This window comes from Schistocerca gregaria, chromosome 1 (assembly GCF_023897955.1).
Source record: "Schistocerca gregaria isolate iqSchGreg1 chromosome 1, iqSchGreg1.2, whole genome shotgun sequence".
NCBI classification, from domain to species: domain Eukaryota; kingdom Metazoa; phylum Arthropoda; class Insecta; order Orthoptera; family Acrididae; genus Schistocerca; species Schistocerca gregaria.
The window spans coordinates 899,624,729-899,639,251 of record NC_064920.1 but is presented as its reverse complement, the minus strand read 5'-3'; the positions used below and the strand labels follow the sequence as shown (position 1 = coordinate 899,639,251).

The following is a 14,523-nucleotide window of genomic DNA, read 5'->3' as shown; positions in this document are numbered from 1 at the left end:
AGTAGTGTGTACGCTCAGGGACTGATGACCTTAGGAGTTAAGCCCCATAAGATTTCACGCACATTTGAACATTTTTTGGCAAGGAAATAAATTCACCCATGTTCTGTTACTTAAGTAGCTGGTATCAGCTGATTTTCGTAATTATCTAAGAGTGGATGAATCATGCATTTCGGAGCTGCTGAACATCATCGAACCATTCTTAAGGTAAGAGAACACGGTCATGATAGAGCCTGTAAGTGCAAGGAGCGCCTGTTAGCAACTTTATGAGTGCCAGCCATTGGCAGAACTTAAGAGAACCTCAATTGCAAACTGATTCTTGAAAAGTGCAGTATGATTTACTGTTGACTGAGGAAATACATTATGGTAAAGAAAAATAAATAAAACAAAAGACGTCCATGTATGATTTAGTTACGTATGTAGCATAAACGATGAACTGTAGATTTAAAAAACTCATTTCAAACTCCAAGAAGAAAAGCTACGTATCGTGGTGGCTCACGTCATTTAATAGATACAACAGATACGTATGAAATGGAGCATTTAGCAACTATTAGACCTGTATAAAAAATTCCCACACTTTACTTTTCATAGCAAACGGCTTGGATATTCGATGATCTTTCCTATCACTTATAACAAGAAGAAAGTATATTTTATGAGTTAACATTAATCTAATGTCGATATTTTGGTTTTTGGACTTCACTTCCGATAAGTATCGGAAATAAAACCTAAAGACAGAAATACAGAAGGTCACCGGAACTTTATCCTCTCTAATTGCCACACGAAACTATCAAGTATAAGTGAAAAAAAATTAGAAACGTGCTCCTTTTCTTGCATCTGTACTGTTATACTCCTCGCACGACGTGTCCCACAGCAGCATTAAATCCATCCCACGCGTCGTGACAAAAGACGAATTTTTGTCGGGCGGTTGGCACGAGAGCACGGCGCAGTTTGCTGGGTGAACTTGCGGGAGAGAGAGGGGGGGGGGGGGGGGGTTCGGCTGTCGCATGCTCTTACCCGACCCTCGTTCCGAAAGAAATGCTCGTCCGTCTGTCGGTCAAAACGCCTGCTCACGTCCAATTTATCGGTCGGTCGGTCGGTTGGATGGTACGTGTGTAGAGCCCCTTATACTACCCAACCTCACTTTCACTTCTTTCCAGGTAACACTGCTAGATGATCCGGGTGGTCAATACCGTAGTCGATTTCGATTACAGAGCATGCTTTAAATCAATAATGAGCACGCATACACACATTGCTTAAGCACGTTTTTTATCATTTCCATTCCTCAACTTAAAAATGTTGGCCACGTGAAGACAGCCCTGGTGAGAGACTCTGGAACTACACTCTCGTTGGTACCATATGGTCCTACAAAAGGGGAAGCTGGGGCGCAATTGTAGCGAGTGTGCCTTAAGCGGTGCGTGCAGCCTGATTGCTGAGGTATGTTGTCTGTTGGCCCATCGCTGAGTTAGCGTTCATTGAGTGTTTGGGCATCTGAAGTTGTCTGGTTGCCGTATTCGAATTAAGTGGGTCACCCGCAATGTCCATAATAGATTCGGTATTTATGTCAGTTATTTTGTGCTTTGTTATTCCAAAATAGTGCGATGTGGATGAAAATGACTTATGTTAGACAGTAATAAGTTGGTTCACTGAATTCCGAAAACAATTTTTCATGTGTATTTATAAATTAAGAAAGTTGTTATAGGCAACATGTTTGTAAGCATAGCATCGTTCTTTCTACGGAGTGTGTACTTAGAGTTCAGGCAGTCTGTATCATATATTTTTATACTAAAACTTCCCCTTCGTAGTTCTGTGCAAATGAAATGCTGTTTTGTAATCAAAAGTTTAAAGCTAAATGTTGGCAACTGTTGTTGGAGTGTTTGCAATAGCTCGCATCTAATTAAATAACCTAAATTTGAAATTAAAACGCAGAAAATACATGTCATCACGTGTGACAAATCTCATAAAGCCTCTGTTTACTGTACATGTGAATACTTACTCAGCATGGGGTACAGTCAGATGAAACCTGGTCCGTGCGTCTACCTTTGCCTTAGATGTAAGTTGGTAACTTATAAGTACATCAAACTGCTCTCGATGGCTAGTCTTTCTGTATCTTTCTATTCATATATCGACACATACGCCGCAGTTTTTAGCTTCTGCTTAGTCTAGTTTGTTATGCCACAGATTCAGTTTTCGAAGAAAATATAATTATAATACTGCGACTATTCTGTATCTGTGAGTTCCATGGCATTAGACGACTTTTGAACGTCCTCTGAACATATAAAATGCTGTCTGAACTTAAGGCAACATATGTAAGTAACGAATGAACATATCACACAGGCCCCCTCCCCCATATAATAAGGGTTTTAATGTATTTACTCAAAAGCAACAATTCTCCTCATGGGGCGACGCGGGTGGACACAAGGTATTGCTCTGTGTAAAGCAATCGGGATAAAGTATGGTGTAAACAACCTAGCAGGTTGTATGCACAATTCGTCAAGACTACCAGAGACATTAATTTCTGTCAGTTCCTGCGCTGTGTAGTAATTGCCTTTTCTTTCCTATGGTGTAAATGTTAAGTTTTTAACGAGATCTGTTGTCAGGGAAAAAAAGCATTCTCGACACATGTGATCGTTTTCCATAATTAGCCATTTGTGTGTGTGTATTTATATTGCAATGGATAGCTTATTTAACAAAGTTTTGGATTAGAACATTAGACTTCCTAGGCGTGCCAGTTTGTCGTTGGACGTCCTGAATGACATTCCGTTGAAATGTTCACGTCAGTGGAAAATATGAGTGTGTGAGAACGAGGTGGTTAAAACACATTAGTCGGAAAAAGGGGGAGGAGCAAGATCTGCTCCCGACCACGTAAATCCATATAGTTAACAGGAATGTTCCATTAAAATGGTGGCTCATTCTCTAGGGAATGCAATGTTTCATCTGCCAAATTTCGACTATTCGAGCTTGTGACTGACTCACTCCGGTTTTGTAGCTTTCATAACGTTTATCACGAATGTTAAACGTATAATGGAAAGTGCTGGCAATTTAAATATACGGAGAGTAGTTAATTCTACTAAATAATTGGAAATAGTACTTGACGGTCGGGACTCAGTTCTTTAGTTTCGCATCCATCCAAAGGATCTTACGCGTCATCTTCGTGGTGAAGTAATTCGCTCACGGTACGGTACGGCCCAGCAGTACGTAACATGTATGAGCACTGGCATGTCACTTCAACCAACGTTAATTTTCCCTAACGCTCACTTCAGCTGTTACGCGTAGTGTTTGCGACGGAGTCTGTGCACACGGCATTACACAGGAATATCCCGAACACCTCTGCGGTTGTTTCAGGTACCTTCGTAAAGAGTGGTTACCATGGACACGTACTCGCTGCTCAGCACAGTGCCGTTGTTCGCTGACGTGAGTCAGCGCCTGCGCAGATCCTACCACAGCCTGAAGCACGTGCACACCTCCCTGCGGCTCTGCCTGCAGCTCGCAGAGGTCTTCGTCCAGCTGGTACTTCTCTGCTCGCGGCCGCTCATCGTACTCTGCCACTTCCCCATACTCATCACGGATAGGATTCTCCACGATGTCCTGGCCTTCCTAATAAGATGTTGTCCAATTCTTATGTGGCCCGCATCTGACGTGAGTAAACTAATAGAGCTAAGCTGTCGATAACTACAGTAAGTAATAAGCTGATTTACGAGATTCGCGAGACCTTTCATCTGAATAAGGCACTGTGCAAATCAATGCTTCAGAGAGACAATGCCGTTTTACTTAAGATAAGTGCTTCACTTCCTGTCCAACTCGTAAGAAGTACAGGATCATATGGTATCATACAGTTACCGCGATCCATCTTATTCTGGACAGCTAATAAATTACCATCGGAATTGCACAAGATGTGGGAACATTCGGTTGCTATTAGTGATAAAGCAAAGTAATAGTTAATAAAAGCATGGCTCTACTACACAACAGAGTTAACATAGGAGCAGCAACTTACATTCAAAAATAAAATTTTATTGGCTCTTGGGAAATGGTCTAAAACTTCAGTTTTATAAAAAGAGATACAGCACAGAAAAAGAACCTGTGAAACTGAATGTTCACAATTCCTGGGCGCGAATATTGATAAACTCAATTCAAAACAATACTACAGGTCTCCTCAAACGCTTGAGTTAACAGAATGTTGTCTACGTGTGTTCCCTGTTTCATATGTATGCATCAGAAAATTAACTTACCTTTGCGTACTTCCATTCTTAGTCATAAAAACAACTTCCTGGAGAAATTGGATCAATCGATCAAAGAATTCACTTGAGAATATCCATTCTCTAATTTCATGTAGGCTGACGTTCAGAATACCGCACAAAAAGAAACTTGTCTGTGTGAAGTACTTAGCTATAAGCTGAAAATGGTGTTAAATTTCATAAAAGGAGGAACCAACAGCCCAAAACATCCATAATGTAACCTCATTTGTGCACAATAGTATATGTCCATAAGACTATGAAAACCTCCCCTGAGAATTATACTGGCAGAAGAAAGTTTAAAAAAATTTTCTCTCCACTAAACTTTCCGGATACAAATTACAGAAGACTGTATGGGTGGGATAAACGGATTAACTAATTTCGATCTCATTTAAACATTTACCGGTGTTCCCGCAGAATGTACCTTATTTATAAACGTACTAAACGTTGACCATAACGTGTTGTCAACTTATCCACGCAACAAGAAGATAAAACTAATACACAATTTTAATAATGAGTGCTTGCTGTTTCAGATACATGAAACCGTGAGAGGTTTCGTCCTCTCCATCACGATTGGTCGTGTGATCGTGTTCTTTCTGCTCATCATATCGTACATCCTATACGTCGTGATCGAATGTCTTAGAGCATCTTTAAACTTCGTCCTGTTTTTCATCTCGCCGCTCAGGACTGAGGAAGGTAAGCTTGCGTTCTCACTCAAGCACTATGAAAGTTGGTTTGTGATATTCTTATAGTAGATGGGACCTTTACCGGAGTTTTCAACAGAATTTAAATAATCTGATATTTACTGTAAAAGTGAGTCTTTTTAGTCTTTCCTGAAATTACTGAATAACAGTATTTACTTCCGACGCGATTGAACTGAAACTGCCCCCACTGACATGCCGGAATTTAGTCACTATTTCGTGAAACAATTTACACTCCACTTCTTACAAATCCCTGGTTGTGGTGAAATTTGTTTTTACCACAGGTACCGAGAACTGAATTTTACAATTGAAGGATTTCTCTCGGGGATCATTTCGTTACACTTGGCTGACGGATGATACCATCTTCAGTTTTCATGGTACCACGATGTCGTGTAGAACTGGGAAAGTGTTCCAATTAGACATGAAAGTAAATGATTAGTTCAAAACAGTATGGAATTATTGCCTCCTATTGAAATAGGAAAGTTGTTTGCGGACCTCGCTTTTTTATAGACACTGTTCCGCGTGGAACAATTAAGATGTTTTATAGAATGCTCGGTTTTTTTTCTGACGTTTAACAGATCACAGAAATAACTTCATGGTGCATCACAATTTTAATGACTCCAATAATATTGGGGCATGAGAATCTGCTGATTTCTACTGAAATGAGGCTGTGATTTCCAATAAGGTCGGGAGCTTCAGCGTTTACGATTATTCCTTTCCCGCATCACAATGACTGGCGAAGGATGTCTGTAAACACAAACTGTGTGCTCCGTAACCACTAAGTTCGCTATTAAATTTCCCTACTAAAGTAAGCTAATAAACCATGCTTTAGTTGACATTCTTCTGATTGAGATAAATTCCGATAAACAATATAATTTGCATTTGAAAGGTGTGTTAGAAAATAAAACGTTTCTACAAACATTTCTAAGAAATTATGACCTGGCAATCATTTCATAGAACAAGCAGAAAGGTTCTCTTGACAGTTCAATCGTTGAATGGACGGAAACACTTTATCAAAGGAAGAAATTGCTTGCACTTTCTTAAGGAATTAAATTCCTCACGTAGAAAATTTGTACGTCTCACAATTTCATTGCCAACATTACTTACTAGCAGTATTACTAATGTATCACATTTCATGAGAAGGCTCCTCCTAAAAGCTGTAGGAATTACGCAGAAACTTTACGTTAATCTCTTACGCTATTTGCACCTCAAGAATGAACCCTTGAGACAAACGGAACGTTGCTATTATGTAAACGAAGATCCATGATGGTAACGTCGAAAGGAGGCAGAAAAGGGTGAAAGGACGAAATTTACACAGGCTCCCAGATGGAACAGCTAAATAAAATATGGCCGAATAAATAAATCAGCCAAAGCATTAAAATATAAAGATACGGCGTAATGGGAAAGTCTGTAGATCCGCATACAATGCTCAGAAGAAACTTTAACTGAAGATCGTATGACCTAAAGAGGATTTTCATCCAGCTGTGGGTATCACCTGTATCCATTTTTGCATTGCGCCGATTGTACACCTACTCCTATAATAAAACTAAACTCCTCCCTAACAGGCCATGAAGGCCCAAAGGTACCGACAGGCCGCCGTGTCATCCTCAGCACATAGGCGTCACTGGATGCCGATATGGGGAGGCATGTGGTCGGCACACCGTTCTACCGGCCGTATGTCAGTATCAGAGGCCGGAGCCGCTACTTCTTAATCAAGTAGCTCCTCAGTTGATCTCACAAGGGCTGAGTACACCTCGCTTGCCAATAGCGCTCTGCAGACCGTATAGTCACCCATCCAAGTGTAGCCCAGCCCGACAGAGCTTAACTTCAGTGATATGAAGGGAACCGGTATTACCACTGCGGCAAGGCCGTTGGCTTGCTCCTATAACACCTTCCAATTATTTCGAGATAAGTATAGCTTCTAATACTGAGCTATTTGCGGAAGTAAAAGTCACCTGGATCATTAGATACCTGAATGTCATATGGGTATAGAAAGATTCAGGTGGATCTTTTCCTTCACATAGGTCAGTAACCATAACATACCCTAACAAAACACTTGTATTACTTGCACGACAAACAAACTTCCTACTGAGATTTTCACTAAGTTAGATGTTCAGTTTTAGGAAACACACAAAGTTCCAACTAAACAATCTGGCATGGATCACAAATGGTGTGCATTAGCACAGCCAATGGCCATTCGAATAACTCATTAGAAGAAACACACTGGTTTCTGAAGTGACTCTGTTACGGCATCTGACTACAATAGACAGCAAATACGTGTGGTGGCTCTCACACGTATCTGGGCCTTCAGCTTAAAAATGGGAAGTGACCTCATAAAAGTTTTCTACTTAAACCTCAAGTAGAAAACCAGTATGCGAGTAACGCAGTGTACTGGTCATAACGAACACTTTCCACGAGGGCTCAAAAGCATGCCTTGGCTAGATTTGCTGCTATGGGATCTTCAAAAGTAGTCCTTGCTTGCAAATAACGAATTGGAATGAGGTTATCATGGGTAGTGTAATACTCTGATATTTTCCGCTGCTGTTGCTATTAATCACCCAAACCAAAGATTAGAGACAAATGACTTCCCTATACGCAGCACTTAATCCTTACCTTGGAACGTAACATGAAGTTTTTGTTGTTTTCATACAAGAGTTAATGTAGAAGTCATAAAACTATGATCGGTTAAATAAAAATAAATTGGTGGCTGTGCCAAGCACTTGAATATTCAAAAGCGATACATTAACATGAACTTCAGAATGTACAACGAATATTACCGCACTTCAAACGTAAATTCTAATGAAATGTTCCAAATGTAAATCGTGTCAGATCATAAGATCTTCAGTTTGAAGCATGTAGGAACTGCAGCATTGCACTTTCTCTGCCAGAATTTTCACGTAGGAATTATTCGTACAAATGATGGACCTGTACACTTACTCCAAATTTACTCACTCATTTTGCTGCATCGGTCGTTAAAACCTCGTATCTAAAAGGTGAATAGAAACGCTGGACTAATTTCATTCGTCCGCTTCTTTTTTTACCCTAATAGGTCGGATAATCTTAATTCTTTCATGCATTATCTCGTTAACATACCGCAGCCATTTTTCTGTAATCTTACAAACATTTCTAAGGATATTTTACGCAAGTTTTCTTAATTTAGTAAACTTTCAGAATTGTTCTGCCTTCTAGTTACGTTTTAAACCTCTCCACCTCTATTTTTTTAATTGACCTGTTACCAGAGGCGCGAATGCAACAGAAGAGTCAACGGCACAGTGTTAGTGGAAGTTGATAAAGAAACGCTCATAGTTCAGTCGTTATTTTTCATTGCACATTACACGGTACGTCCTTAATGTCATTCTTTTATCTAGTGAAGTTTCCCTTGCGAGACAAACATTGGGCCATCCGGTTACATGCTTTAACAGTCGTACTACCTGCAGCAGTCGAACACAGGCCCCCAAGTATTAACTGACTTACGTATTTCACACCTTATGTAATAGTGTGTGTGTGTGTGTGTGTGTGTGTGTGTCGCCGCCGCCGTGTTGACTGGTGGAGTCATGCGTTGCAGCCGGACCGTTGCAGGGGCTGCGGTCCACGCCGCCTCCCACCGACCCGCACTCGAGCAGAAACCCGCACGGACACGCCTACAGCCCGGTCATGGCCTCGACTTCGTCCTCGGATCCTCCCACCGTCGTGCTGCCCGGGGCCCAGGCGGGCCCAGTCCGCGCCGGAGAGGCAGTCACTCGTCAGGTACGGATACCTGCCCAGCCTTAAACTAACCACTCAGTGTAATAAAATGAGCTACTAGTTACATATTTTACCTGTTTTGGGCACTTAATACCCTTCTTCATAAGGATACACTTACAGCGTTATTTTAGTGTCCACAATAAAATGCATGCAGCAAAATATTTTGGTTATGTGGGTCATAGTGTAGGCACAAACGGTACAAAAAAAGCGAAACACGTGCTACTGTTGGCACAGACAGTAGAAAGTTGCAAAAACGGATTCACGTATTTCGCTTCTTTATTCTTTGTACAAGCACTACGACCCACAAAACCACAGTATTTTGCTGTGTGCCTCTTATTGTTGACACTATAATCATTTATATCACATTCTACAGAAGGGCAGTAATTGCCCAAAACCAGTAAAGTAACATAAATTTGTTACGCAATTGCTTAATTGTCATATACATCTAAACCCCTTCATGATGGTTAAAATAGCTAATGACTTCATATTTGTGTAAAACCCCTAAAGCACACGCACAATCGATATGAAACACACTTTCTGCCACTCTTGAGCAACGAACCGTACTAGGAACGGCGTCTTTTGGAGATACCAATGTGGTGTTTCACTGAAGGTGTGTTTGTAATAAGTATAAATGCGAAAACCACAAAATACAGCATGTTACCATGGGAAACACTGAAATAAGGACTGCAGCTTTTCGATTTGTCAGCGCATCACGGCAGACGAAATTTAGTCCTTCCAGCCAGTCGCACCAGGTCTTGGGCTAAGCTAAAGCTCGGCCACTAGAACAGGTTTTCCTTTTTTCTGAGAAAGAAATGCTACATATGTGTCAAGCATATTACATGTCCTTCCGTGTTACCGGCTGATAAACGAATCGAGAAGCGGCCATCCCGATTTGTCAGCAAAGCTAAATGCGGTATTTGTTTCTTCTCTTACGTGTAGCTGTGTACCACGAAACTATGCAGTTTCACTGACAAGCCGCATTAGAAATTTCAAATGTGCTTAGTTATTAGTATCGTTTGTTGGGCAGTTGTAAAAATGAGATTTTCGTAGCTCATTATCAAATAGCTTTAGAGCTAAACAATCAAACTCCTTAATGGAACCAGCGTTACTGAGCTGCAGCGAACCTTCGCATCCTATGAAAAAATGAGTTCTGAGATTCAGTGTATTTCAGTAATCAGATGTAATGTTCCAATCCAACATCAAAATTTAATTATGCTGTAGCTTAAGATGGTCAGTGGCTGCTTGCGTGTGAATTCTAGCCGATGACTCATCTTGGTTGTTGAAAACTTCTACTTTCATGCCTTCCTTTAACCAATGAATTTTGTAGACAGAAGCTACATCAGTTTAATTGGATGAACAGTCATGACTTTAACTGAATTAATTTCTTTTTCTACTTCAAAAGCAACAGTGGATCCCTTACAAAGGCATCCCATGATTAATTTTTTCAGAGAGAATTTTTACTAAAGTGCCGAGTGCATGAACTTGTAATGTTAATCGTGCCTATAGCACTTGCCTAGCAGTACAGTGAATTTGTCACAACCTATCTAAAGTGGAAAACGTTGAAAATTTCTGCACTACCTCTGCCAGCAACGTAGGACTGCAGTATTTTTGTACTTTAAGTCGAGATAGTACAGGCGAAGACCCTTGAGAAAAATAGTTTATTACAAAATAGGCGAAAGAACCTATTATTACTGCGTTACGATATTAGAAGTTACAAAGTGTTAAAACCGAAAATATACATACCAAAAGTGGTGTAAACTAGAAAACCTAACCGGCTGTAGGAAAAGCAGACACTAAGTTAGTTTCTAGGCAACCCTAACGGCGTGAAATTCACCCCCGGAAGTAGCCTCCGTAAGGTGTATGCTCGTCAGTCTGTTCCATACCACCTAGGAATACGAAAGAGAACCTAAGAAGTGTTCATGGACTGAGTCGGTAAGCACCGTAGTCTCTTGCACAAATTTGTTAGGTCTTTCCACACACTGATCGTATAGAGCCCGTATCAACGGAAACTTGGTTAATGTATTTGTGATACTACCAAAGGCTCGTTCTAACATAATGAAGTGTGGTTAATAGGCGGTTCCATCAGAGAGCATCGTAAGGAAGTTGCCTGCAGTTATCAGCCACAATCTTAGCTACAATTCTGCGCGCACTTAAAGATATACATAAAAACGTACCTGCGACTCAATGCAATTTACATGAGGTTATTACTGATTCTTGAATTTCTTACTTTCATTGTTCAAATTAAGTGGAGGTATAACATACACGTAATTCACGTAAAGAGCAATATAGCTCTTGAATGCTTTCCGGATTCCCATGATCTTCAATATCGGTGGTATACTTCCAATTAAATTTGTCAAAATTACAATGAAAGTCAAAATACAATGTCTAAAATTCGTAGAGTTCCTGTGTCTGATACCGAGTCTTAACTCCATAACAGACATCGACCTACTTGTTCATAACCAGGACAGCCTAGGAAAGAGGTTAAATTATCAATGAAATCAAAATCTTAAACGCGGCTGCGAATCAGCAATTGTGTAAATCTGTAGAGGTCGGAAAAAGCAGCTATCCAGCTGCAAAACTGAAGTTCATTACCCTTGATCTAGGTTTTGATATTTCTAAAAATCTTGAGTAGGCGTTGTTACGCGATTGTACTTTAGATGAACTGAACGGAGGTACTCGTATATATAAAACTGACAAAAAACCAGAACTATCCCAAGTCATGGGTTCTTCTAAGAGAGATCCTTCTAGAGGTGTCAATCACGGGATAGTAACCCTAAGTTTCGCAACTAGTTGGCTAAGTTTTTCTTGCTTTCCCCCTTACCCCCCGCCCCCTCCTCTTCAAATTCATCAATGGGATTACAGTAATGTCAAACGTACGTTTCACTCTCACAAATAGCAAGGGAAATGGCTGCAGGTCGCAATACGGCGAAGTAGTTACTCTGGAATAATAGTTAACCGTAGCTTACACTGAATAAGTGTGAATCCGATATGAACCTGCATTTTTCCGTATTTTTCTCGACGAGTCTGTCGGCGCGCAAATAAAGTTGAATATGAAATTTAGACATTAAAGGGCAGATTGATTTCGGTTATGTTCTAACTGTACATCACAGACGTTTGGCTTTCACGAAGGAATCGGTTCTTTTAAACTTTTTAGGAGATTGTTTGAAATGGCTGTATCAGTGTAATCGAAGCCAATAATCATTGGTAGCATGAAAAATTCCTTCCTGGAAGTAGGAACTGGAAAGAAATTAAAACCACCGTTTGCTTACTTAAAAACAGTCTCAGATTATGTCTGAGTTCAACTTCATACGTGTTTCGGGTTCAACTCATCATCCGATGTCCTATTATTAAAAGAAGTGCTATGTTACTTTTTCTTTTTTTTTTTTTTTTACAAAATCGCAAGCTTCCTGAAGCAAATTGTGTACGGATAATATTAAATAAAAAAACAAAGTACTTACCATTTTCTATATGAGTACATGCGACTTCGATTTAAACTCGAATATTATTACTAATAAGCAGAATAACAGGTAGAACCGTGATGGTCGTGAAATACCTAAAATAAAATAATTGTTATTAATAGGTCATCATAAAACGCGTAAAACCCGAAACGGGTCAAAAGTTGAATTCAGAGAAAACCCGTCTGCTTTCTACGCAACCAGACAGCTCTTTTATATTCTTTCCAAGAATTACATTCGTAATGGTTGCCTGCCCCCACAAGGACTTTAAGTCTGATTTTGAATTTCTGGAAAGTGTAATTTTCAGCACCAGCGTCACTGAATTATTACTTCTGCAGGAGGTTTGACTCCAAGACGGGGGCCCTGGTCCGCAGCTGTAAGAGTCGCGAGTCCTTCGTCCTCGTCAAAGACCAGTGAAGAGGGTGGTGACCATGGATCAGCCGCCGCAGCGCGTCGCTCGGTGGTGTACCGCCTGCGCAGGCGGCGCGCCCCGGATGCCCTACCCATCCACTCTCCACGGGCGGCGGCGGACCCGCAGCCGCTAATCCCGCTGGGGACGAAGTCGGTCTCCCAGGCAAAAGCCACCGCCACCAGCGCATCCTCGGAAACCTGCTCTGTCAGCGACAGCAGACCAGCATCCCAGTACGACGCTACCGACGCACAGAGGATCATCGTATCTACGATCCTAGACCCCATTACGCAAGATTTAGAAGATTCCTTGAAGTCCGGTCGAAGTGAGAACTGGTATGATGCACTTTCTTCAGAGCATGCTCCAGCTGAGGTTGAACGTCAGGGTTTCACTAACCCAGGAAGCGTGAACGAAATTCTGACTCAAAGGGATACGCAAGGAGACGGTCTAGAGCAAAGCGGGATTGAAAGCCTGCGTGTCGCTGTCCCGAAGCTGGAAGCTCCGCAGAGCTCGGACTCGTGTACTCTGGACCACTTGCAAGTAGGCGGTGCAGCCGCGGGCACAGCTCGCGGGTCGGTTTCCGCTGCGAGACCGGGGAACATTCGCCGACGCCATTCTTTCATACCTCGCTTATCACCACACATCACCAATCCTAGTCAACAAAGTAGCACGTCCAGCAATGATTGACTATACGTGTAAAAATGTTTGTAATCTAGTCCTACATGTGATTTCTGTAAATACTTAGTTGTTAAGATTGAAGCTCATAGTTGCATTGCTTGAACATATAAACCTCAAGCTTGTTTCACTGTGGAAGTTTAAAATAAAGGCATGATTTTATTATATGCAATATTTTCTGATGCTGTAGAAACGACATGAAATACAGTAAAGTAATCCACCGTTAGCAGAAACATCGCAAAGACCAGATTAAAAGTTCGTGTTCAGTAATAGCTTTGCTTTTTGCCAGTCGCTGGGGACAGCCACCAACATCATCAGAAGCCTATTTGCTTCCCCAAAGTTGCAATAAGATTTTGTAAAGTTAATATGGTCATTCTAAAATTCATGGAACAGAATTAACTGACAGAAAGTAAACCCATTTCATACGTAGTATAAACTTCAGCGTTAAAATTTCCACTCAGTACATAGACTCAATTGTAACACAGCAATTTGTCTGTTTCAGCATAACGCTAGCGACGTAAGTTTTGAATATCGTACCGCGTCATAGCTTAAGCTATACTGGAGCCAAAGTTCTGACGAAGGGTAGTGACTTTCTGGTACGTGACCGGCGCGTTGCTTTCTCCAGTATAGTATCGTGACACATGACGATCTCAAACTATTGTGAACTGACGCTGGCAACGGAATACTACGCAGTTAAAAAAATGAATTAGTTTACCAATATCACACTTGGATAACCGGTTATATAATATTTCACGTACAATTTTTTTAAATACAAAACCATTTTATAATTCGTCCCCGAATTTTCACATAGCTTAGTCGCATAGATGGAATTAATAGAAACTGCCGACATGAAGTCATATTCTGTCAAGGAAAAACTTTTTTAGATACCATTACAGTATTCCTTTTATTGGAAAAGGTTTCCAACCGTGCTCCAGTCTAATTTTGAACGGTGTGAACAAGTATAAAATGTCATGCGAGGACTTCAATATCGATAAGCAAATATCTTACGTTTAACATCCAACTAGGTGTTTGACAGTTGAAGCTTCAGCAAGACGGAGAGAAGTCAGCGCGTTGTTCGAAGTTTCCATTACAAAGCAAACTGTAAGAAGTGATTACACGTCCAACGAGATGATCGCATACAGTGATCATGAGTTCATTTCGTGATCTCGTCTTTAGTGGTATGAAGGTACTAACAAGCTACTTACGAGTATTTTTCTCTTAATACTTCGTTTAAAGAGAAAACGAAAAAGTGCCTGTTGGGTCACAGGGCTTTGCTGAAACTGCGAATGTCCGCTATTAGGCCGCATTTGTGT

The 14,523-nt window shown here is 40.9% G+C and overlaps 1 protein-coding gene across 2 annotated transcripts; it reads left to right on the top strand.

The window, feature by feature from the left end:
- Nucleotides 1-1,363: 1,363 nt before the first annotated feature.
- LOC126309067 (uncharacterized) lies at nucleotides 1,364-13,377 on the top strand. 2 transcript variants are annotated; one of them, XM_049992091.1, is made up of 5 exons: nucleotides 1,364-1,431; nucleotides 3,340-3,633; nucleotides 4,760-4,922; nucleotides 8,507-8,674; nucleotides 12,465-13,377. In XM_049992091.1, the coding sequence occupies exons 2-5, from the start codon at nucleotides 3,364-3,366 to the stop codon at nucleotides 13,220-13,222; spliced, it is 1,359 nt and encodes a 452-aa protein (XP_049848048.1). In that variant the 5' UTR covers nucleotides 1,364-1,431; nucleotides 3,340-3,363; the 3' UTR covers nucleotides 13,223-13,377. The 2 variants fall into 2 exon arrangements, with proteins under 2 accessions (XP_049848048.1, XP_049848049.1); XM_049992092.1 differs by having other exon boundaries at nucleotides 8,493-8,674.
- The last annotated feature ends 1,146 nt before the right edge of the window (nucleotides 13,378-14,523 follow it).